The sequence below is a fragment of the Scomber scombrus genome, chromosome 11 (genome assembly GCF_963691925.1).
Source record: "Scomber scombrus chromosome 11, fScoSco1.1, whole genome shotgun sequence".
NCBI lineage: Eukaryota > Metazoa > Chordata > Actinopteri > Scombriformes > Scombridae > Scomber > Scomber scombrus.
This window is the reverse complement of record NC_084980.1, coordinates 24362641-24388677: the sequence shown is the minus strand read 5'-3', so window position 1 is coordinate 24388677 and position 26037 is coordinate 24362641. Positions and strand designations below refer to the sequence as shown.

Genomic DNA, 26037 nt, shown 5'->3' with positions numbered 1-26037 from the left:
CATCATGAAACTTCATCAGACAGAGTGATGCTGATCTCACACAGACACACACGCACACACACACACACACACAAACGCACACACACACACACACATACACACACACACACGCGCACACAAACACATACACGCACACGCACACACACACACACAGACACACACACAAGCATGTATTTGACTCCTTCGTTTTCGCCAAAGAAAAGACAAAAAAATAATAACAGGGATAATTGCGGCTGTCACATCCTCCACTTTTGTTCCTCATTAAAGAGGAGTGTGTGTGTGTGTGTTGAATGAGAGAAAGATAGTTGTCCTTTGTGACACACACGCGCACACACACACACACACACACACACACACACACACACACACACACACACACACACACACAGAGAGAGAGAGAGAGTCATTAATGGCAGGGTTTAATTCTGGAGACACTGAGATGTCAGGAAGCATTATGTGTCCACAGAGATTGAAAAGGAGACGGAGAATAAAAGAGGGATGTCATGTGTGCCGACTCCGCTTGGTCTATCTCTCTTTCTTTCATCATCCTCTTGCCTTACTCCTCAATTTCTCCACCTTCCTTCACTCACTCTCTCTCTCCCGTTTCACCTTCAACTCGCCAGCTTTTTGCTGCACCATCACCTCTTGTTTTTCTCGATTTCCTCCACGCCAATTTCTCTTTCTCCGTCTCTCTCTTCACTTCTGTCTCTTCCTCTATTTCCTACATGTTGTCACTTTGGATCAGATGAAACATTTTGATCTCTTGTCTCTCTACTTTCAAGACTGTAAGATTATGGATTGTTCAAATTTAAGTCAAAGTCAAATGTTTAACTTTAACCACATGAATTTGAAGCTGAATTTTGAACAGTATTGGCTGTTGAAGTTCAAAAGAGTTGACATTGTGTAAAATTATACCTTCAACTCTGACCATTGCAGTGTAAAGTTCAGATATTAGCCACTTATTTCGAGAATAAAGGGAAAAAAAGCCAGTTTAAAGGCATTTAAAGGCTTTTTAATATATACAATTACACATTACATTGTTAAACATGTCATTCCTCAACTATGGGCATTAAGGGGCCGTTATACTCCTTCAGTCGGGCCTGTTGGATGGTCGATAAAAAAGCTCCAGAAACCCTCCCACCCATCCATCCACCCACAACTTTTTCCAACAGTAGATTAGCGCGAGCTGTTCGAGGCAGCTTCTGTAACTTTCTGACACTGATGAGCCGACATTAACAGCTGTGCGGAGGTGAGAAAGGAGTCAGGCTTTTAATTTCTCTGTCTAGCTCTCCTTTTTCATTCATGACACATTCATGACACAACTTCAATTTCTGTCACTTTTCATGCGAACAACTGAGCGCAACGTTATGACCGCCTACCAGGAGAAACTGACTGAAAATATATACGCCAATATCCTCACATACTGTTCATATTCAGAGCTGTCACAGTATTTCCTCTCATAATTAGTCTCTACACCAAACTTTTGAACCACAAATCATTCATAAAGACCTCATCAGTCACAGATAAACATGATTTATCCTTAATGAAGCTTTTAGAGAGCACAGAGAGTTTATTATTCAGTTTTTATGATAAAAACAACTATATAAAAGACATTATATTCCCTAAATGACCTTAGATGATGACCGTGAATGATTGATGTCAGCTTGTTTATGGATATATAAATTGATATTTAATTATACTATTTAACTTGATATATCCAATGAACTAGCATAGTTGTTCTTTGGGGGGTTTTTAGTTTTTTCTTTTGGACTTTTTTCATTGCTGTCTGTTGTCTTTCCTTTATTTTGTAAAATGCAAATGAAAAAAAAGACACTACATTATGGTCCAATGTTACATAAAACATGAGAACTATTTCAACAAATTATATTAAATGCGAAGAATGAACATTCTTTAAATTTTGGATGAATATGGTTCCAATATATTTCCTTTTTTTGTATATTCTTGGTCACATTAGGGGAAGGCATCACATTTCAGGCTAAAACACAATTAGATTTGTACTGCTTTTGGATGTAAAAGTGTTTCAAATTTGACTCTGAACAGTATGTAAGAGTTAAAGGATATTGTGTTTACATAAAGGCGTTTGAGGAACCATTAATCGAGCTTTAATCTCCTGCTATAACTCTTCTGGTTTTTAGGCCTCCCAGCAGATTTTACAACCTGGCTGCAGGGATTTGTTACTACTCAGCCATTAGAGCATTAGTGACGTCCAACAACTGGGAAAACCATTTCTTAGTGGGCCTCGCTTTGCTCACAGGCTTACTGTCATATGTCCACTATTGGAGGAAGTGGTTGGAAGCACACTATTGCCTAAAATATTGCATTTCATAACATAAAATTAAGAGTTTCCTCAATTGGAACGAGCATAAAACCAAGAAGAAAATGCTCCAGTTAAAAGGAAACATGTAGAGAAATTGTGTCCACATACTTTTGGCCATTTAGTAAAATTATAACCCACAATACTTCAAAAGCAAACTTGTGCCTCCAGCTATTTTTTTGTTCATGACGCAATTCTGGCTGCAGATGTTTTTTTAATGAGCAAAAAAAACACCCTCGCACCATGTCACCTTTCCGCTCTCTCTCTCTCTCTCTTTCTCTCTGAGTTACTACATTTTAAGTTCATTAGAAGTGCATTATTGTTTGGCATTCATAAAGGGGAAAAAAGAGGACCATTAAAGACAATTTTGTGCACGGAAAAGCCCCAGAAATTATCTGTCTTCCCTCTGTAATTGCTTCCAGCTAAATTGGTCTTGCCAATTATTACATTTACCGTACAATTTGCATGGTAATAGGCAGGGGTGTCACTCACTTCCTCGAAAAAATTCACCTCACGATCGTCTCTTGTCTTTTTGCTCTCGACGCCCACGACGCCCCTCTGTAATTTCCATTAAGTTAAAGGAGGAAGTTTACTGAAAAGCGCTCTCACCTCCCTCAACATAGAAGTTTCCAGCTGTGAAACTGTTAAACATGGATACTCTCGCAAAACTTGTATATAATATACTTCGTCAATCAGAACGAGTGATGGAGAGATGTCTTCTTGTCTGTCACGGTGCTCAAAAAGGCCGATCTATAATGTGACAATCTCAGGTTTGATTCTGATAAGAAATGTATTTATTGCCTGTCATGAGTCATACAGGATAAAAATGTCTTTGAGTGAGTGAGATATTCTGTCCTTATCAACTCAAATTTACTCAAAAAATACTCAAATATTTAGATTTTTTTTTTGCAAAGAGAAAAAAACAGGTGGATTTTTTTGGAGGTTATTTAGAAAAGCAAGGGTTTTTTGCAAACTGCAACAGAGTTACTGCTGGTGCCACATTATTACACTTGTTGGATACTGTATATCATAGTACACTGAGGTTTATAACAGACCTCAGAGCGCTAACTCAACACAGTAGTGCTGTATGTTGAGGTAAACTGGCCATTCTTGACCATTCAGCGATGATTTCATTGGTATATTTTTATTTATACGACTATTAGTAGATCTTTTTTGCCTTCTCATTTGTTATAAGGCTTTTAAATTTTCCTCAACATGCAACATCTACTTTATCAGGGCTTGATAGTTGATTTATTATCTAGGACTTACATAGATTTTAAAAAGAAGGCAACAGTCTTTGGTAGATTTGTCTTTTTTTCTCTGTTAACCTGTAAGTATGAAGTTTGAGTACTTTAAATGTTTTATATCGTCACTTCCACAACTTTTCACCTTTGTCACATTGTTATCCACTTAAAATTGTTTCTTAATTACTTTATAAGTTTACAGTAAATTAAACTGGAACAGTGCAGCAATTAAGGTGAAAAGTTTTAAAAAGTTTTGGTGCCATCACAGCGTTGAATTAACCTCCGAAAATGTTACACTTAGAATCTTTTGCCGCGGACAAGGATTTTAAACAGCAAGTCATTAATGCTTTTTTAATAACTCTGGATTAGTGTCAGCATTTATACCTTAACCTTAAAGGTGCAGGGAGTATAATTTAGTGGCATCTTGTGGAACAGACTTGAAATATAACATTCATAAGTATGTTTTAATTTGTTTAGAATCACCTGAAAATAGAAAATCATTGTGTTTTATTACCTTAGAATATTCTCATACACAATTCAATTGGATGCAATCTGCAACCTTACTGCTATATGCCACTAAATATTACATACTGATCCTTTAACAGTATTACAGTTAATCTTGTTTTTTGTAATATTTTGGGGGGGTTTTTTGTGCAAACTTTACTGACATTTTGCCCTGGACTGTCTTGCAAAAGAGATCTTAAGAGACTATCCTGGTAAAATAAAGGTTAATAAAATAAACATGAGGTATAAACATCAAGTTTTGAGAAAATGAATTATATAAAACAAGTTGAAATTCAGGTCGCAATCTATATTTATAACCTTTCATAATTGCCTCTTCCTCTCTCCTCAGATGGATCACGATCCCAGGAACCCGGCTTACATTGCCACTCAAGGCCCTCTGCCCTCCACTGTGGCTGATTTCTGGCAGGTAAGAAACACCCACACACACATGCACACACACACACACTTGCACAACAAAAATCAATACTTTTTCCTCTCTTAAACAAGAGTTAGCCGGTTTTTATTAGTGCAGTGAGCCACGCGAGAGAACAGCCTGTTCTGTGGATGTCATTATTAATCTCTCCTTCACCATCATGCTCACTGCCCAGCAACACCTCCGCCACTGCATGCACACACACACACACACACACACACACACAAACGAGTCTACAATGGGATATATTGTTAATGCAGGGGACGGCAAACACTTTTCCCACTGTCCCAAATGTTGGATTGGGTTTGAATCTCAGGCAGGGAGATCGATAAGTTATTCTGCAGCCGTGGTGTGTGTGTGTGTGTGTGTGTGTGTGTGTGTGTGTGTGTGTGTGTGTGTGTGTGTGTGTGTGTGTGTGTGTGTGTGTGTGTGTGTGTGTGTGTGTGTGTGTTAGAGGTTGTTGGATGGAAAGGTCCCCTTATCAAACAAGTTCTGTCCCTGCTACTTTCCCAGTCGTGCTGGTTAAGATGCAGGCAGGAAATTAGAAAATCTCAGACTCTCGTAGATCCACCGCTAACTCCTTCTTCTTCTACTGTTACTGCTGCTTATCAGCTCCAGTGAATTTATATGCTGTCTTTGTTTTGCTTCACCAAAGAGAAGAATATCCTTTCCGATGCAACGTTAAAAACACCAGGGAAACAAAATCCAAACGTCTTGATTTTAATATTAAAAACCTGCTGCCAATATTACAAATAATCATATTTGGATTACATATTATCGTCTGCTCTCTTCAGATTAAATTTTAATTGCTTTAAAAGCTCCAAAAATGTTGACAACAATGCAAATATGTTGCAAATCCATCTGTTTCAGGTGCAAAGAGAGAGAGAGGATATGACATTTTTCTGTATGTTTTGTGTGATTAGATCATACACTTTGAGGTCCTCCCCATAAATTTCACATAGCATCCATTAGCACCACCAAATCCCCCATATTTCCTCCCCTAGAGCTCTAGAGGTCTCCTATGGGGGGGGGGGGGGGGTTGTGGTATCAAATAATGAACTTTAACCCCATTACAGCACTTTTCCACCTCCCCCTCTCACCATTAATCCCCACTGAGGTCTGGACATTACTTCTCTTTCAGGGGAAGGGAGGTTATTATGTGATCATACTGGATGAAACCTCTTCTCCATCTCTTCCCCCTTCTTGTTTAATTTTAGGGGTTCATGCTTAAAATGAGCTAGGTTTTCCAACTTCACCTGAAGGCATACTTTTTTTTTTTTCACTGTTCCAAATAGCTACAATCAGTGGGGCAAAAAAGCCTGCCGCCCTACTCGGCTCCATCACACCGCCTCACTGATCTTTCAGTAATTCAGTTGCGAAAGGGCTTGAGAGGAAAGTTTCAACCCTGTGTACTTTCACAACTCTGCACACTTTCCAAGTGCTGTGTGAAGTGGGCACAGTAGTTGGACTGTTGGTTTTCAGAAAGTTACTAAAATTGTCAGATGCAGCCCCCTCATTTCTGACACTGAAAAAGGTGTCAGGAGGGAGTTTCAGACACTCTTTGGCCGTCCAACGAGATTTTTTCGAGTGAAGCATGCCGACCCCTTTGGAAGGAGGCTTCGAAACACTGAAATCTTTGCCTATTTTTTCTCTGGCTCACTCTTTCTCTCTGTTGTTTTTTATGTAATAGTATGTTAGGTTCTAAATGGGTTTTTTGTGAAGAGGCTTTTTAGGCAAAACTTGGAGCACAATGCAATGGAATAGACAGTAGATGCATGACTCGAACATCTTCATTATTAAGAGTAAAAATGTTGTCTTATTGTGTAAGCATCTCAGACCAGATCTGCTGCTCATCATGGATTCAACTCAGGTTCATTAAATGTCCTCTCTGTCCTTTACAGGCCTCTGTGTTCGAACTTCTTTTTGCGTCGTGGTCCAGTCGACTTTACCCGTATTACCCGTCTTATCACCCTCCTTAATCTAAAGCTGCCAAAGTTATTACACCACATACTGTGCAGTACATCGCATTGCACAACAACTGCTGAGGTGCCCTTGAGCAAAGTAGCAGAGTCACAAACTCCACAATATCCAGCTTAGGTGGAGTTAATACATAGGACTGTGTGATTCAGCGCAATCCCACAAAAACGCATTGTGTGCAGTTAACTTTTTTTCTTCTTCTTCTTGGATTAATAAGGGGTATAAATAAAATTAGCATTTTAACAAACCTGAAGTTTAAAAACCAGCAGAGTTCTCACCCTGTCAGCTAAAGCAAATTAACACCATTTCTCAAAAAAAAAGTGCACCGTCACATCTTTAGATACATGAGACCAATCAGTGAAGCAGTGTGTGTGCGGCGGTGCAAGTAATTCACAACCGTGCCGCAAATTAACATCAGGTTAAATCTTCTGTCGAGGTGTGGCGGCGCTCCTGACTCCTGACTGAATGGCAGGTGCGGCCATCTTGATTATCTAATGCGATGATGATGTGGGAGCGGTATTGTTTTATGGCTTCCATTAACGGGCCGACTGTTACCTCTGATCTGAGTCGAATGGATCTCCAGAGCCAGCCCACCCTCCGGCTGTGAGAATATGACTGCCAGCAGGAAAATATGACCGTGTGCTGAGTAGAATTACCCAGCTGGGGGAAGGGAACAGCCCCGACAGCAATTACTTTTACATGCCTCAACACTTGACATCCTTGTAGTTTTTTTTACCAAAGTTTGAAACGTGGTAAACATGTCTGGGAAGTGCTCGGTTTCAAAGTGAGATTTAATTTTCTATGCGCTGACCCTCTCACCCTGAAAAACATCTACCACTTCAAAAATAATAGCACATAATTGGACTAATATACTGTCTTGGGAAAGTGTCTACAGCTTTGTGTGACATCTTGTTCTAATCATCTTGTTCCTAATCAAGTTCTCCTCAAGAACGCAGCTCCTACACTTTATATGCATGAGTGTTTGACAGCTTTGTGCACTTGAGTTTTTAAAGAAAGATGAAAAATAGATGCTGCACTTTAGAGAAATGGCATGTGTAGTTTTCTTATTTATATAGAAGTTTCTCTGTCATCGATAGCCCCTTAATTTTGTTGGTTGATTACAAGTACAAGGCTCCTGAGTCGCTATCGCTATCTTGGAACAGACAATCCAAGATAGCGATGTTGCTCTTGCCTTCTTATATATATATAGGAGACACTCTCCAGCTTTCGAGTGTGTATCAAAATATGGAGAGTCTTATTTAGTGTGTGTTTTTGTCTGCAGATGGTATGGGAGAACGGCTGCGTGGTCATTGTTATGCTGACGCCACTCGTCGAGAGCGGGGTGAAGCAGTGCTACCATTACTGGCCCGACGAGGGATCTAACCTCTACCACATTTACGAGGTAAAGTGACTCATTCGCCATCATTTCGACTGTCAGTGTGGGGGTATTGTTTCTAAATCTAAATGTAACTTCATATCATCATCCCTTTGATTCTGTGAGAAACCATGAATATTATTGTCATTTTTTTTCTCTCTTGTGGGGAATCATCTTCTTTCTAAAGAGCAACACTGAGATTTAAATGACGGTTAAGTCAAGTCCAACAGCATATTTGACCTTAACAAGGAAAGATTGTAAAGGCCATGAAAAATGTTGTATTATGTATTTCAAAAGGTTATTGCAGACTGTTAAATTACATAATGACATTATTTCTCAAGCCAGCAATCTATCCAATCCATACCAATCTTTTCCAGTACAATATAGTAACTTGTATGATTACTGTAAACAGACTAGTACCTTCATAAATGTTGACTTTGGAGACTTTTACTCTCACTTATCTCCATTTGGTACGTATAAACGTGACATCAAGTAAAATTAAGAATAGCCGAAGTTGTGTGATCGAGTATAGTGAACATTGAATAAATGTGTGTTCATTGTCAACTCATGTGTCCTCGTAGGTGAACCTGGTGTCCGAACACATCTGGTGCGACGACTTCCTGGTTCGTAGCTTCTACCTGAAGAACATGCAGACCAACGAGACACGGACGGTCACTCAGTTCCACTTCCTGACTTGGCTCAACCAGAACGTGCCGGAGACTAGCCGGACGCTCCTCGACTTCCGCAGGTAGGGAACTCCTTCAGAAACCTTTAAAGAAATACTTCAGAACTGAACTAATACTTCTTGTTATTGAAGCAGTTTTCGTCTTTAAAAATATGAAATTGATCTCCGAAATCCGTGCTGTGGTCTTTGTCATTGCTAAATCTACTGTTAGCCATTGGCATAGGAAGTAACAGCCATGTGACCACACCCAGCCACAGCAATCCTTCACCAGCTTACCACCACGAATACTACTAGTTGTACTCTTGAAATTCGCAAACATACTTCGAGGAACCGCCACTAGCTAGTGTTAACCTCTAGCATGTGTGCGTGACTGAGTAAATGCCAAAAATGCACCCACACAAAGTAGTTTTTATCATTTTAAGTAATAAGTTTTAAGTCAAGTAATAAAGACTTTCTATCAACTTATTACCTGAAGAGTTTGTTGGAACTCCTTTTTATTTGAAGTACACAAAGCATTTAAGCCTGCTTTTAATGTATGTTGATAGTGACAGCATTGTGGGTTTTAAGACAGCCTCAAAGAAACTTTTGAAAGTCCTTTTTTTTTTAAAGCAGCCTGTGGAGAATAATACACTTTGATTGCAGGAGAACACTTTGTATGATGTTTTTTGTTTTTTTTTAAGAAAAGTAGCCACAGTCCACTTCTTAAAAGGCCTGGTTACACCTCATTTTGTCTTTGCTTTGTTTGCACAAAACCAGCTTATATTTGTAAAGAAGTCCACTTGTAGATAGACATAAGAGACATCTGAAAATGGTGCTATAGTTGCTGAAAATGTACTTTTATATTCATGGTTGTCTTGTTGAAAAATAGTCTGGTCTCTTCAGTGCCGCTAAGATTTGTCACTATCTGCAATACATCTACAACAAGTCCATGCACGTTGTCAAAAGGTTGTTGTGTTAGGTATTCTGGGAAATGTAAGAATTCACAAGCTTAAAATTGAAGTACAAAAGGTCAGAAATGTAAATTACAATCCTACAAAACAAGCCCTAAAAAAAATGTGTTGAAAATCAAAGTCATGTAACAGTGCGAAAGGTTTCAAAGGTGCAATTTTTCTTCATTATTTTACGCTATTCTTGAGCTATTACAGTTGAAAGACAGCAAGTTTTTTTTCTTTTTCTTTTACCTTAACAAACAGAAAGGGTCTGACTTGTTTGTCCCCTCTTAAACCACAAAGGCTTTCAGTGGCTTTTCATCACTCACATTCATAACTTCGAAACCTCTCACATCTCCAGGAGTTCTGACTTTATGACCCCTCAGAAGCGGGTAGAAAAAATATCTATATATCCTCAAATATCCAGGGCATTTTCTAGTCGATAACAACGTAATTCAGGATGCATTGAGGGAACTCTCCCGGAGTGATCCTTTATCTCCGCCGCCTTCATATCCGCTCCCCTTCGACCTCTTTTAAACTGATATACTGTATTGCCTATTAGGTGGGAGCCGCCCCGGCCCCCTTTCCCTTCGATTCACTGTGGATTTTCTCGAGCGATAGACCCCAACACTCAGGTTTTATATATATAGACTCGGTGTTGCCGTGCTGCTGGTGCACATCAATTAGGTGACATATCAAGAGTGAGAGTTTGTGGTTGCAGCTATTATAAAAGGGGACTGGTGGGCGTCGCCACCCACCATCAGTTTGGAAATATTGCCTTTACTCACAGAGCGGCGGGGTCAGAACACAATGAAGAAAGCGAAGAGAGATATTTTTCACTTTTATTACCGGGGAAATGCTTCTTTCACAATAACAACCTACCCTTTTTTTTGGTGTGTTTTTCCTTTCTTTTTTTTTCACCCCACTTTGATGGTTTGAGGATACAAGCGTCGGATGAAATCTCTCTCTCCTTCTGTCATGCTCATGCTGGCATGTTTAGTCTTTTTTTTAACCTCACTCACAACTGACTGACTGAGCCGAAGCATTGCTTAAAATCCCCCCCCACCCCCCCGTTTTACCAGCTAACTAGCGGTTGCCAGTGTCATTTTTGTGATGTTGCAGCTAGTAATATAAGCCCAGTTGCATAGTCACAAAAGTGATCATTGGAGACTGTGATTCTGCAACCGAGGGGCCTCATCGACCCCACCTCCCGCCGCCCCCCCCCACCCCCACCTTTCTTCTCCTCCCCTTCTTTTCTGCTCCTTCATCTTTCTCTCCCCTCGCTGTGCCCGGTGACCTGAGATGACCTCTCTCCTTTTTGCTTGCTCATGGTTTGCTTGACTGCATTCAATCTCCTCCTCCTCCCTCCTCCCTCCTCCCTCCGTTCCTCGCTGAGCCTCCCTTCCTCTCTCGTGGCTTTTGTGTTTCTTCTTCCCACCGTCTATCTGTCGCTTCCTCTCTCTTACGCCTTCTGTCTGTCTCTCTTTTCCGTCTTGATGATTTCGGATTTGTGCTCTGAGAATATGTCCGCACTGAAGCAAGACTCCTTCTCTCCGTTCTTGGCCGTCCGTCCACATTAAGCAGGTGTGTTTTTGGAGCCTGATGATTTAGCTTTTCAAAAAAACAAGTGTAGATTAATATGAAAACACTGTAAGGGAAAATAAATGATGTAAGCCGGCTCAGACACAGTGGAGACTGTGTGGCAGTAACCTTAAATATCAATCAATCACTCAATCGATCATACTTTATTTATAGCACCTTTCATGCAGACTAGTGTAGTTCAAAGTGCTTTACAGTTAGCTGATTGACAAGCTGATAATAAGACAAGTGACCAAATAAAAAATTAAAATTATAATAATAATAATGATATAGACAAAGTTGGAGACCAATGCATGCAAAAGAAAATAAAAATGCTTAAAAATAAGTCAAAATAAATAATTAAATAGATAAAAATAATTAAATGAATAAGAGAGAATAAGAGAAAAGGTTTACTACAAGTTAGAGTAAAACATTTTTTGGTTAAAATAGATTAAAAAGAAAAAATATAGAAGGTGAAGTTTAATAAAAGCTGGACTGAAGCTATAAGTTAAGAAAGAGATTAAAAGACGAAAGAAATGGACAAATAAAACTGATAAGAAGATAAAACTCTAGAATCAATGAATATTAATAAGATCAAAACATCAAAAACAAGCACAATAGAATACATTTAAAAGACTATAAAATATTAAATGATTGATCAAAAGCCAGGCTGAACAGGTAGGTCTTGAGTTTCCCTTTAAAAAGGCAAATATCTGCACCTTCTTACCTTCTATGTGATCATTTACTTTAACTAACCAATTACACACAATCCAGGTGTTGGCATTACGTTGTGCTCATCGTTATTCTATCAGACAACTTCACAATCACAAAATTGGAGTTTGTTTGATGTCTCGGCACAGCGTGGCGCCAACACGACGCACCAATCTCCAGTGATGATGCTTGTCAGGATACTCATCATCTCATCAAAAAAAAAGCATCAATTTTAACACATTATTTTCTCTTTTGATGGACACACGCGCACACGCCTGCTGAAGATAGGACTCCATTATCTTTCACGATTGTCACATCTGAGCAGAAATACCTTGATTAATTCTTTTGTCTGTTGAATTAAGTTTGCGCCACAAGCATCAATCGACACAACTCAATTTTATACTTTACAAAAACAGAAACAGAATTACATGTAAATTAGTTTGTATTCATTAAAATAAAACAAAATAGGGTAGGTAGTGTGATGGAGGGATGGAGGGTATAGGGCTCGTGTGTCGTTTATGATGTTTGCACTTACACAAACATCATAAACAATCTCACAAATGATTGTCACTCGCATATTTCGTGTAAATTTGAGAGTCCTGCAGGGCCCTCGCGTGCTCACTCGTGTAGAGCAAGTATGGCGTGATTAAGCAAACATGTCAAAAATGAGCGAGAGAGAGAGAGGGGAAAACGTGGTGAAAAGTGTAGGGGGGGGGGGCCCCCGGATGTTCTGTGTGATGTGCAATTTTCTGGTGTGTAGACTTAAAATCGTTGAGACATTTCAGCGAGTGGATGGAGATGTTTGAGAGAATGACCCGAAGCACGAGCAACGTTTTTAAAATTAGCTCGGTTATGGTGGAGTTTATGTCCCCCCCCCCCCCCCCCCCCCCATGTCTCTTTTTCTGTCTGTCTTCATCCATCCATCTATCTCTTTCTCTCTTTTGTCTCTCTCTGTCTGACTCTTGATCTGTCTCCCTCTGTCAAGCTTGAATCTCAGTCGGGGCGTTTCCTTTCAGTCCAACACCCCCCTCTATACACCCCACTCAACCCGCCCCCCCTCCTACCCCTCACCCCGCCTGTTGGTGATCCTCTGCCGCCTGTTTCCATGGTAACATCACTTTTGATTGTCTGCAGTGAGCTCTGACTTTTCAATTTTGGCTGGGGTGGAGGATGAAAATGTGTGGGGGTGTTTTTTTTTTTTTTTATAAGGCGGAAAGACTTCCTTCCTCCAGTTATTCTGTGATGTTGCTGGTTGTCTGTTCATCTTTTGCCTCCAGGAAACCCAGTTTTTCAAAAAATCTGCTAGTATCCTACTGTTATTTATGGTCAATGCAACACTGAAGCAGTCTGTCAAAGAAAATCCTGAAAATATACTGTAACATCATTGAAGACTCTGTTTGATTTGAGCCACTGAACAACAATATTATTCTTGTTTATTGTGGTTTATGTGTCCAAAAAAAAGCACATTTTCTATATCTTGTTTTCCTTATTTAAACTCTGCAACTTCTAAATGATCTTTTAAATTTGTGATTATTAAAAATAGAAACGTACATGTTTAAGTCATTTTTTCAGGTGTTTGGAAGTGAAAATGTATCATTAAATCTATTTAAAAATGAGAAATCATGTGTTACTTTCAACCAAATCTCGCTGAAAATTGTTAGATTTTTTTTAGATATTGAACAAACTCAGAAGGCCATAATTATAACAACATTGGCTTTACGTTTTTTCTAAAGTTTCCAGGAAAATGTGTTTAAGATGAGGATTTTAGGAAGAAACCAAAAACCCAAAGGATGTAACATTCACTCGAAACATGAATGACCATAAAAACTTTCAGTTCAATAAGGAAAAAAAGTGAATCATCAGCTCTGCAGCTCTCAGGTTTCTTCTTTCCTTGAGTAGGTGATGCATTATGGATCACACACACAAACACACACACATACACACACACATATACCACAAACACACACACACACATTCACAGCACCTTTACATAATACGTTCCTGCTGAATAGTGTTATGTAGAGTTTTCACCATGAAATAGAATCAGAGATGATCTCCAGCTGGGATCAAACTCACGGCTCTATGCTTCTCGCTCAGACACCAGCTGGATACGTGTGTGGATCCACTGGCTTCGATGCATTTTAATGGACAAGGTGTGAAGTTTTTACAGCATTTTAAGAAGGAAAAAAAAGGGATGTACTGTTTTCCATACGCGTAGTTTCAGGAAGCTCTCAACTGTGTTACTTTTTGATGCACATGTGGGAGAAGCAACAAACACAGATGCAAATATATCTCTCTGTGGAATATTACGATACAGCAACGTGATGGTTTTCTTCCTCCGAATAGAAGTTGAGCGTACGAAAACATCAAGACTTGTTGAAAAATACATTTCAGGAAGAAAATAAGCACTATTTTATTCATTTCATTTCAAAATAATGTTTATATCACATTGTTGCTTTCCTTAAAGTAAATATATCGTTCTTAAAGGTGCTATGTGTGGCGTTTTAAAGGACCAGTGTGAAGGATTTAGTGACTTCTAGTGGTGAGGTTGCAGATTGCAGCCAAATTAATACCCCTACCCTCCTTTCACCTTTACCTTTTAAGTGTGTAGGAGAACTTATAGTGGCCACAAAACTCTCAAACTCTCTAGAGCCAGTTTTTGGTTTGTCCCATCTGGGCTACTGTATATTTGTCTGTGGAAGGGGAGCCGCTAAGACAACAAAAATGACTGATGATTTCACTCTAATTTTCATGGGATTATAGTAAAAAACATGCTACTAAATATTGTATTATATTTCTGCCGAGTATGTTCCACTAGATGCCACTAAATATTACACACCTGTCCTAAATAAACCATCATGAGACACAAATTTGGGTAAAATTTCTTCCAGAGTTTGATATGTGATCATATGCTAGAAGGAATAAAATGCAGATAGACCAAAACTACCTTGAAAATGTTCAATCTTGGTACTAAAATCAAAGAAAAATAATTTGACCCAAAGAAGCTGAGGTCGTCTTTTGAACAGGAAGCAGAAGGATTTATGTGAAATATGGTTTTATTATTAGGAAAATACTCTTAATATGCTAAAGATTACATATAATTCATGGTGCACCCTTAAGATAATGTTTTTCATGTTAAAAAAGAGACACAGTTGATGTTTCATCCAAATCCAGACAACTGAGGTGCAGAAAATAACACATTTAGAGTGTGTTATTATGGCTTTATTTGGTTTAAATCTTTCGTTTAAACCAAACTATTCACCAGTCTCAGGACACTTTAGGGTACACACAAGAGATTTTCTGTGACTTATTCTTTTTATTTTTATTTAATGGCTTGCTTTCTATTTAAATATGCTGTTGTATATTTGGTATTTTTGACTGAACGCCTGCAATTCACCACAGACGTTCTCTCTATCATGGACAAGCACTGTACTGTTGTACTGTTGTTTTTGGGTTCATATTCATAAAAAAAGATACATACATATACCTTCTTATAGTAAATGTATGGACTAGTGTTTGGCACTTGGAAGAATAATGATGTAGTTTAGAAAATATGTGTTTAGTGATCTGAATATTGTGTAACTCATTAAGTTAACTAATTAAGTTTCAAATCAATTTTGGGTTCATTATTTTTCTTCTCAAACGTACAGTAACAAGGTCTGTGCTGTTCTTGTTATTATTTAAAAATACCCCACAGAGAAGTGATGTGCTAACTGTGTGATTTGTTGTACCTGTGATGTTAACACTGAGCTCTTCTCTTTTTTTTCTTTTTTTTCTGTCTTTCACAGGAAAGTTAACAAGTGCTACCGGGGACGCTCGTGTCCTATCATAGTCCACTGCAGGCAAGTATAATAATAACTAAAACTGTTTGAATTTCTCTTAATGTTTAATTGTTGAATTGACTTAAGGATTATACAATGTGGTTTGCTCTCACTGCCCACTGCATAAAGCATCAAGCACTTATTTCTGTTAAGAAGCAGATAAACAGACGTTTTACTGATTTAATGTTGGCTCGGATGAAGCTGAACTTGAGCGATTCCCTTGTGGGGGTTTTCGTCCTCTTTTCCGCGCCATCGTTTCGTTTCCTCGCCAGCTCTCGTGTCACTCGTCAGTGAGGTCGACAAACATTTTCAAATGAGAAATTAGCGGAAAAAGTTCCAATTTAATTTGACAAACTGTCTGCGGAGGAGGGTGACTTTTAATTGGAGGCACTTCAAAGTTCACAGTGTGTCGGTTGGAGCTGGTGGGAGAGAGGGGTAAATAGAAGTAGGCAGGGTTGCAGCTGTTGTGTTTATGTGTGTGTGTGTGTGCAGTCACATCTGCATACCACCACCTGAAGAAATAAGACCAGTGAGACATAATTTAATTGGTATTTAGCGAAAGAAAATCAATGTTTTACTGACTTTTCTTTGTAGAAACATCCTGCAATGATTAGATTATAGAACAAAATCAACTTTCATAACAGATAGCTGTTACGCCTGTCTGCTCGCTCATGCACTAAGTGATCTATTATTAAATATGGCGTAATGGCTCTTCAAGGATGATGAAACTGTACATTTCTCAGCTAAATTTCCAGACGGCACCAGAACAGGAACCTGTCCTTTTGGCAGCTGGATCAACCAAAGTTCAACAGCTGTCAGGACAGAATTTAAGTGAAACATTTATCACTGTTAAGCTGAATACAGATTGGACACAATTGTAAACCTCTGGGGTGTTTTTGCAGCCTGTGTTTATTCAACACAAACAGCCACTGTGCCTACCGGACAGCCAACATATTGCTAGCTACTATTATGAAATTGAGTCATTCAGCTTCAGGAAAAAAGCAGGAATTCTCAAATAAGTTGGAATGTTTTCAGCTGGCATGTATGTGTCTTTGCCATCGATTTGTGCTGCATTTATTCATGTTTTCTTATTGACTTAGTATGCAAACGTGCCACATCTAAAACTGGCTTTGAGTTAAGTTTGAAGACAGATTTTGATTGTCCAGACCTGCAATGAAACTCAGTGAAATCTCATCACTGTTGGTCTAAAATTAGTTCCAAGAGCGTTCAGTTTTTGCTGTTACCTACAATTCAAATAGAAGCAAACTGTAATGGTGACGATTTAGAGCTGATACTCTCTCTTGTAACTACTGTCTCTCTCTAAAATCTGAGCTCTAGGCCTTAAACTCAAACCAGCAAATTATGTCTAAAGATGTAGCGACGTTCATCCTGCAGAGACTTTCACTTAACAGCCGCTTTCCGGGCGAGTTTGTCAAAGCCGACCGAGCGCAGCCATTTATCAGCGTAATGTATACGGAGAGAAGAGTCGAGCAATCAGGATGAGAAGTGAGGGAACAGAAAAGTGCAAATGCAGAATTTCAATAATCACGCAGCATTCTCCGCTTCCTAGTTTATGTGTTGAGTTTACTTTTCTGTCTCTTTCCAATCTTTCAGCTTCATCTTCTATCCTCTCTACCTCTTCTTCTTCTATCTTTTTTCATTTTATTTCTCCTCCTCCCTTTCTCTCTCTGGCCCTCCCTCCCTGCCTCTCATTTTAAATGGAGTGAGAGGAGGCAGCAGACATCTTGACGTGTTTACTCACAGCCCTCGGGCTTCTGCCGACACACACACACACACACACACACAAACACACACACACACACACACACACACACACACACACACACACACACACCACACCACACACACATATCTTTGATCGCCTTGTAATGATCCTGGCGAGGTGCAGCGATACGACAGATCTAATCGTGGCGTAATAATCTGTACGAGAAAGACACAAAAAACACACGCACACAGACACACACACACACACACACACAGACACACTAACAGACACACACACATGGACATAAACAAACTGTCTGAGATCAGAGTGATAATGTGATGCTGTGTTGAATGCACACACACCACACACACACACACACACACACACACATAGACACACACACGATCATACTGTGGTGGTACTGCACAATTACTGCCACTGGGCGTCTTGGAATATACAGTATTTGTGTGTGTGGGGGGGGGGGTGGGGGGGGGGGGGGGGGGAACCAAGGCCCTGGTTAAATTGAAATATGATAATAAGTATGGACACATGCCAGAATACACAACACACACACACACACACACAACACACACACACACACACACACACTTGAGTTTGTTGGATTACACCAGCCCATGAAATAGACTGGTAGGGGTGCAGACATCAATTTTCAACACTTGAAATAAATCTAGGATACAAAATATTCTCTCCACATACATTACAGAGTCTAATTCTATTTCTTTTTTTTTTCATCCATCTGTCTGTTGAAGATGTACGTACATCCATTCTTTCATCCTACATCTAAAAGAAGACGAAGTAGAGAAAAAAAACTCTGCAGCAGCTTTCCTGTTGTTGTTAAACGGGTTATGTTTTGATGTTATTTAATTCATGACCAAAAAAAAACCCTACTTCAGCCTTTCTGTTTCATAATTATACGCCTTTGAAGTTGTTTATCCCCTTGAAATAGCATTAGAAGACTCATAAACCTCAACATATTAATCTGTCTGACTGCCGCTGCTCACCGGCTTAACACAGGAGTCAGGCTGCATCCGTCTTCACTCCGACAACTATCAGCTGCAACAAAAAAAACCCAAAAAACAATAACTTGAAGGTGCTTAAGTTGTGTTATAGTGAATCTGTGGGTGTAACGTTATTCAGATTTCATAACTTTACAGCTTAATTTCTAAAGCAGCCGTGGGACTAGACGTGTCAGCAGTTAGTCTGTCGGCGCTTCGTCTAACATTTCAAAATCTGATTACTAGCTTTATTTAAATTTCACCATTTATTCTGTAAGATAACATGACGGAAAAGCGTGATAAGGGAAATGAAAACAGTAGCTTTTGCTTTGCTGGTGTCACAATCAACACAAAAACAGTGACTGAGCAGATTGTGCTTGAAGACATCAGATTATGGGTTAAAGATGAGACGTATAAAGATAAATATGTATAAATATGATATTAAAACACTCAACTCTTACCATTCTTTTCACCCAGAAGGTTTGTGTGTTTGTGTCAAAGTGCTAAATTAAGGGAGTTATTGAACTCTAAAGTGTCAAAATGTCCTTCAGTGTAACTGTCCCGATTAAAATTCTAATGAAAAAATGTTAAAATGTAGAAAAATAATCCTAAAATGTATATAAACACCCATGGCATACATACATAGAATAATGAGCAACTTATTTTTATCTTAGAAATATTTAAAAACGTGAATAACTCTTTATAACAATGGTAAAAAAAACACTTTAAATTAGATCACATCATGCTGGTCGTGTGACCTTTTTCATACGGGACATTCATATGAATCACAATAAAAAATCAATTAATGGCTTTATTCTGGTGTATAACTAATATAAGGGCATAGGTGACACTCCAATGAACTTAAATACTTTGAAAGCTTTATAAAAGCTTTGACCTTTATAACAGTGTGTGAGGCTTTCACAGTGTTTTTGAACGTTTAATGTGAAATTCCTTAGTGGGACGTTTTTAGCTTCATTTTTTTGGTTGATACATGTGTGCAGTTGGAACAGGAAGTGATTTAGTTGTGGTTGTTGTTGGATTAGTTGTAGCTGCAGGATTTAAACAGCTAAAAATTGACCATGAATCCATTTAAAAGGTTTATTCTAGAGTTAAAAATAAGATATGTACTCTTACAAAAATAGATTTATTTGAGACCATTTATTTGTTGGTTTTTTTGTGTTGATGTTATTACTGAGTGTTTTATGCAATGTATGAAGACAAAACAGGGTTTAAGATCCCTGTTTAAAGTCTTATATTTTGGAATGAAATACATTTTAAAGCAGCTAATGAAACAGTGAAACTTGTACATACTCTCTTTAATTTTGTAAAGTTTATTTAATCAAGAGGTTTTAAACTACTGTGCATGTTTATATTGATTACAGGCAAATGAAAATAAAATAAAAATATATTATATGGCATTAGAAGATCTGAACTATTTAACAAAGTAGTATCAAACTTATATTAAACTGATGACTGGTAAAATACTTAATCAGCTATTTAAGATAATATGAGTTTCTCCACCAAACTGTAACATTCAATACATTTTTTGTCTCCCCCCTCTCTCCCTCTCTCTCTCCTCCTCCTTCCCCCCTCTCTGTGCCTTTGTCTCTCGCCAAACCGTGCAGTGACGGCTCAGGAAGATCTGGGACCTACGTCCTGATCGACATGGTCCTCAACAAGATGTCTAAAGGTGGGTGTTTGCCTGGTTTTTTGTTGTTTTTTTCCCCCCTTCTCACCCTCTCTTGCTGTGAGGAGAGGCGTTACCATGGCAACCTTTTGTTTTTTGGGTGTTTTTTGGGTTTTTGCCCCCACTCTGGTCAACAGTGTGTAAATTGCACCCTAAAGAAAAAACTAAAGACAGCATGAAAGACAAAAGAGAAAAGGTTTTTTTTTATTGTAGATAGATTTAATGATCACACATAAGAAAGGTTAGAATAAAATAATAATACTCATTAATAACTTAACTAGAGTGATAATTATGTAATAAATATTTTCACTTGCACACTAAAAAAAATACCCATATCACTCAATCACCCATATCATTTGTATATGAGCCAAAGAAAACCAACAGTCACATCTATTATCCATTAGTTTAAGCTTGATTACTGCTAATTAATTAACTCAGTTAATGCCACTTTGGGAACATACTGCAGTTTGCTTGATTCTACCCCCCCCCCCCCCCCCCCCCCCTTTTTTTTTTCTTTCTTTCCTTTGTGCCAATAAAGCACTTTTAAAATCCAGGAGAAGGACTAAGCGGCTTTCATGGTTGTGATAAGAGAGAAAAAAAACTGATAAAGGTAAAAGAAAAATAACACGTGGAAAACTACAAGCTTTGTCAAATAGTAGAGTATGTTCCTGCCTTTTTATAAAGTCTGAAGTGTCATCAGGACTCACAGCCAGTGCATTTTAAGCACCTAGTAAGCACATGATAATTACAGTGATTACAACATGATACAATAAATACAGTGTGGTGATTATGAAAGGGACTGAATACTCCATGGGGCTGCAGTGGAAGTTAATGACGGGATGTTAAATGATCATTTCCTGAAGTGATTGAAGTCCATTTTATAGAGCACTCAGATTCCTTCTTGTGGTAATAAGTAACTTGTACTTCATCATTTTGGAAAAGTAGGCCATTCTCTAAGCTCGATTTTACATTTATAGATCAGAGTTTGTCTTTTTTCTTTTAGTGGCTTTGCATTTGTTCAGATCTTTGACATGTGACATGAGGAAAACGTGCAATCCTCCACAAATGAAAAGTACATCAGACACATCACAAAGGCCTGCTTCTTCAAATAGGAGAATCTGTCATTGCAAGTTTTTTTCCGAGAAATTACACTCATATACGACTGAATTACAACTGCAAATATGTTTGATTTAATACAGATACAAGTTTGTAATTAACATTAAAGCAAAATGACAATCTTTAACTCATCTTTACCAAATCTAACCACACTTGGGGCTCAGTCCTATGTCTTGTATGAGCACCATCGACCCCGACCTCGGACCGCCAAAAAAATGATGCCTGTAAACATAATCCAGGCAATTAACATTACTGAGAATACTATTTAGTTAAATATATCATTTCTCACAGATAGGGTTGGGTTAAAATACTTTAAATAAAAAACATTTTCTACTTCTTGCATCACAGTTGTGTTTATATTAAGTTTTTATCGGGTAGCTAAGGAGTTATTTTTTCATGAATTAAGAGTAATAACTACACTAGGGCTAGGCGATATAGGCAGAATCAAATATCACAATATTTTTGACCAAATACCTCGATATTTTGAGTATCAGCGCTTTCAAAAATATTTACGTAATGAGATTTTTGATAAATAATCATCACTAATGTGGATATAATGACTAAGGCAGATAATAGAACAGTCTGTTAAGCTCAGAAAATGACATTTTTTACTGTAATTCAGCCTTTAAAGCAGGAAAAGACACTTATTCCATATCGCGATATTACAATATTCCAAAAGACGATATCTATAAAATATCAATTCATTGCCCAGCCCTGAACTACAGTATGTAAGACTGAAGTTGTGACGTACAAAACTACTTCAATATAGAGTTAATTAACCCGAACAATCTAAACTTGTGTAAAAACGTGAAGCCATTAAGACCGGACCATACTAGATTATCATTAACTGAACTTTATCAAAATTGTCGTTAGTTTATTAGCTGATTTTACGTGTGTACGTATCTTTTCGCTTCTTTCTTCCCTTTTATGTGTGTGTGACTGTGTGTGTGAAGTGTCCCATGGTGGTGCTGCTGCTGTAGCAGAACGAGCTCCTGGGTCTTTAATACCAGATCAAAGGGTCAGTTGGGCATCGGGGGCCTTTTCCCAGGCTGTCACACTGTGACCAGGGGCCCCTCCCTAGCACCCAGGGGCCTAGCAGGAAAGGGTGGGGTTAGATGGAAGTAGGTGGGGGGGGGGGGTTTAGAGGGGGCCATCCTCTGTACCCTTTTATCTCCATCCTGAATCCAAAGTTCTCAACAGTGTTTTTCCTTCTTTCAGTTTTTCATTCGCTTCAAATGTTTTGTTTGCCAACCCAAAGAAAAGGATGTGGAAGACATTGAGTCGTTTTCACATTGTTTTGGTGCTTTATTGTAGAGGAGAACAACAACTTTTTGGAATAAATTGAACTATAGTCGCTGCAGAGTGGAGCAGACACCAAATATCATCAGTGAATTTGAGTAAAAACAGTCTTCCAGTTTGCTTTGGTGTTCAGAGCAGTCATGTCATGTAGCAGATGTGACAACTTTACTACTTTTATTGTACAAACAGGAAACAATACACACTTTTACATCTCAAATCTAATAAAATAAAGGTTTAAATGTATATATACATATTTTTGGAGCTGACACATTTAGTCCACATTCAAAGCAAATATTGAAATATGTTAGTCTGCATGCTGCTATCCTAAGTATGTATGAACAGTCAGAATTTGTATTAGAGTATTTATAAGTTGTGAAAGCAACATACCTTTTGCTACTGTTTGGAGTTGCTAACTTTATGACGTCTTATTTAATTGTATTTCTACTTTATAGCAACAAATTCTTGTTTTCACACTAACCAGTACTGCTAACTTGCAGCCCTGAAAGAGAGGAGGAAGTATCTCCATCATTCAGATATAATTTAAGGTGATGTTTAAGCCACTCGCTGCTTTTTAAAGTTTAGATTTTAAAGCTTGTAAAACCAGAGTTTAATCTTTGGCTTCAGGATTAATGGTGTGTGAATAAGGCTGATTTAAAAAAAAAAAGCTTCACAGTGCACTTTGACTTATAACTAAACACAATATATGATTAGTTGTTTTCTCTTTTTAAATGGAAGACGGACAATTTTAGGAGAACCGAATGGACCAAGGTTAGGATGTGTTAGAGAGGTTTATGTGAGGATCAGAGAGGATTTCACCTCCGATAAAAACAACTTGAGATCTCAGTTAGAAAACACAAGAGTGATGTGGAGAGGATAAAGGTTTGAGCCTTGTTTTGGAGTTATTTTAGAGCCGTCTGTATTATACTTTATCTAATAGCTTTTGAAGAGGCTTCGTAAACCTGAAGGCGTTGTAGAATCTGCTAAACTCGTACAGAAGTGTGTAATCCTTTAAGTTAAAACACCGAAAATCCCCAAAACTGGATCCCTAAAAAAACAGTGATGACATGAGGCTTTATGTCTCGCCTGCTGTTTTGGGAAACAGCTGACGAATTTAAATGTTTTTTTTTTTTCTCTCTCTTCTTTTCATCTGAATATCAGTGAGGATTTTTGTGGATTTGCTCTTTCATTCCTTTGGTATCTGCTCAGGAAAGAAAAGATATTTTTGGATCATCTTTAAAAACATAAACTACCCGACAGTATGTAACGTTTTTAGGAACGTTACCTACAGGAAGTAGGTAAAGCTACACTCTCAATATTTTAAGTATTTTTATCTATATCTTTATATTAATAATAAGTAAAATGACTATGTTTAATATAAAATGAGTAGCTCGTAGTTACAACACCACAGAGAATTATTATCCACCTCTACGAAGCATTTTAGCTTCTTTCAGCTCATTGTTTTGGTTTTTTACAGCTTTACTGCTTTAGTTGAATCTAATAATAAGAAATAAGAAACAAAATAAATGACATACGCATTAAAAGGGCCTAAAAGGAGCATAAAGCAATGTTTTAAAAAAAAGACCAAAAAAGAGAGAGGAAATAAAAAGAAACATTAATGTATTATAAGATGGGGAAAAAATAGTAATCATTTTAAAACAGTAAAAGTAGTACATAGTAAAAGTAGCTCAAAATAGAATAAATATATATAAAATCAAGTTTTGTTAGAAACCTTATTTCGAGCCAAAAAAAAGCTATGATACGCCTACTTCAAGTCTCAAAGTTTTTCCCCTAAACTGATACATATTAGACCACGGACCCCCATCTGATTTTTGCTTTTAGTTATTATATTACAGAAAATGTATAAAACCCATGACAAAATGAGTCATACAGTCTGTCATTGCGTTAATTATGGATGGATTTGTGGTGAAAATAACCGCTGCGTTGCACTTTACCCGCTCTGCAGCAAACAGCAGACATAGCCGAGCGTTTAGCAGCTAAAGAGACAGATATATCTTCCTCAGGAGTCGGAGGAGACCAAAACAGAGCTAAAAAGAGAGACTAGACTGTTGCTAATGTTGCTCTGTGTTTGCTGTTAATATGTTAGCAATATCAAATGGGGATTTTCCGCTGACCCAAAGTAGCCGAAACAAAATAAATAAATCAGCTTGAAGTAAAATTTTGAATACAGGACTTTTATTTCTGTATTTCTATATTGTGGTAACGCCAATTATACTTAAGAAAATGATTTGAATACCTCTTCCAACAGCATTAAAAAGGCAGAGATCATGTCTAACATGGAGATTTAAACTTTCTATAAAGATTTAAACATTCATAAACTCTCCTCTGGTTAAATAGGCTGGGTTTTTTTTTTTTCCTGTTACTACATCACTGTTCTTCAACTCTCCATCTCCCCCTTATGTTGGGTTTTTTTTTGTCCGTCCCTAAGAAGCTAGAGGCCCCCAGGTTTGTAGGCTTCAAAGACACAAAATCACTCCTGTTTCCCTCCTCCACCTCCTCCTCCTCCTCCTCCTCCCCCCTTTTCTCTCCATTCCCACTCCTATTCTTCCAAGGAATGAATTGTAAATTTGTCCGAGAATTATGGCAGTGTTGCAGGGTTGAGGAGGTATTGCTGCGGTTCTCACGTTTTTTTTTTTCTTTTCCTCCTCCTTCTTATCCTTCTTCTTCTTCTTTTCCAAAAGGCTGCCCCATTTCCCTCCTTTCTCTAATGTTACCCCCTTCCTCCTCCCATCCTCCCCAATACCACAACCACCCACCTCCCTCCTCTTCATCTTAAGAATCGAATGAAACCCATCGAGTGCTGGAGAGCTTTTCAGCATCCCTCCGTTTCTTTTCGCTTTTTTTTTCAGGTCCAGCTGGTAACCTTGGCCTTCGGGGGTCTTTCGCGGCCTCCTCAAGGGCCCTGTCTTTCTTTTTCTTTTTTTTTATATCTTTCTCTCCTTCTCCTCTTGTATAGCCACCCCTCCCCCCCCACCTTCCTAAGTCCCACTCCTCGACCTCCACCCACCCTGAAGCGAGGGTCTCGCTGAGGAGGGAAGCTTGAAAATGAGGCCTCGGTTTCTATACTATCACTCCTTTTTTTTTTTTTCATGCCTCCACCAACTCCTTCAAGGGAGAGGTTTGCAAAGAGGGAAAGCTCAAATAAGACGATTTTTTTTCTCCCCCTCCTTTTTAATACCGTCCATTTTGAGGTTTATCAGAACCTGCACAATAGCCCTCAGCTTGTTAAGTCCTCCCCTCCCCAAAAAAAAGAAAAAGAAAACTAAAGCAGTGAGTTGTGTGTTGCAGCTTTTCTGGCTAGAAGGGAGTCTATTGTGTTGTTTAAAAGGAAGAAGAAGAAAAAAAGCTCACAAAAACCTGTGAAACAGAAAGAGAAAATGGTGTGAATGAGCAGTTCTCCCACCATTCATTTTCCTCTTCATGCGTGCAAGAAAGAAGAAGTGTTATTATGTGTCACAACAAGACGAAAGTAAAGAGAATTCTTGCGCTTTTTGGTTTCTTCTGAATTGGGATAGAAGAGAAAGAGGAAAGGAGGAGGAGGGAGGAGGTGGTGGTTGAGGAGGAGGAGGAGGAGAAATGGTGA

General features: G+C 38.4%; 1 protein-coding gene across 1 annotated transcript in view; it reads left to right on the top strand.

Annotated features, from left to right (window-relative positions):
• Nucleotides 1-26037, top strand: part of LOC133991020 (receptor-type tyrosine-protein phosphatase N2-like) — a gene marked incomplete at its 5' end in the record, with an annotated part of 213070 nt that overhangs the window by 180714 nt on the left and 6319 nt on the right. The window contains 5 exons of the mRNA XM_062429469.1: nucleotides 4433-4510; nucleotides 7776-7895; nucleotides 8450-8616; nucleotides 15560-15613; nucleotides 19960-20024. Of these exons, the coding sequence (XP_062285453.1) occupies nucleotides 4433-4510; nucleotides 7776-7895; nucleotides 8450-8616; nucleotides 15560-15613; nucleotides 19960-20024 (484 nt within the window). The remainder of the gene's footprint in view (nucleotides 1-4432; nucleotides 4511-7775; nucleotides 7896-8449; nucleotides 8617-15559; nucleotides 15614-19959; nucleotides 20025-26037) is intronic.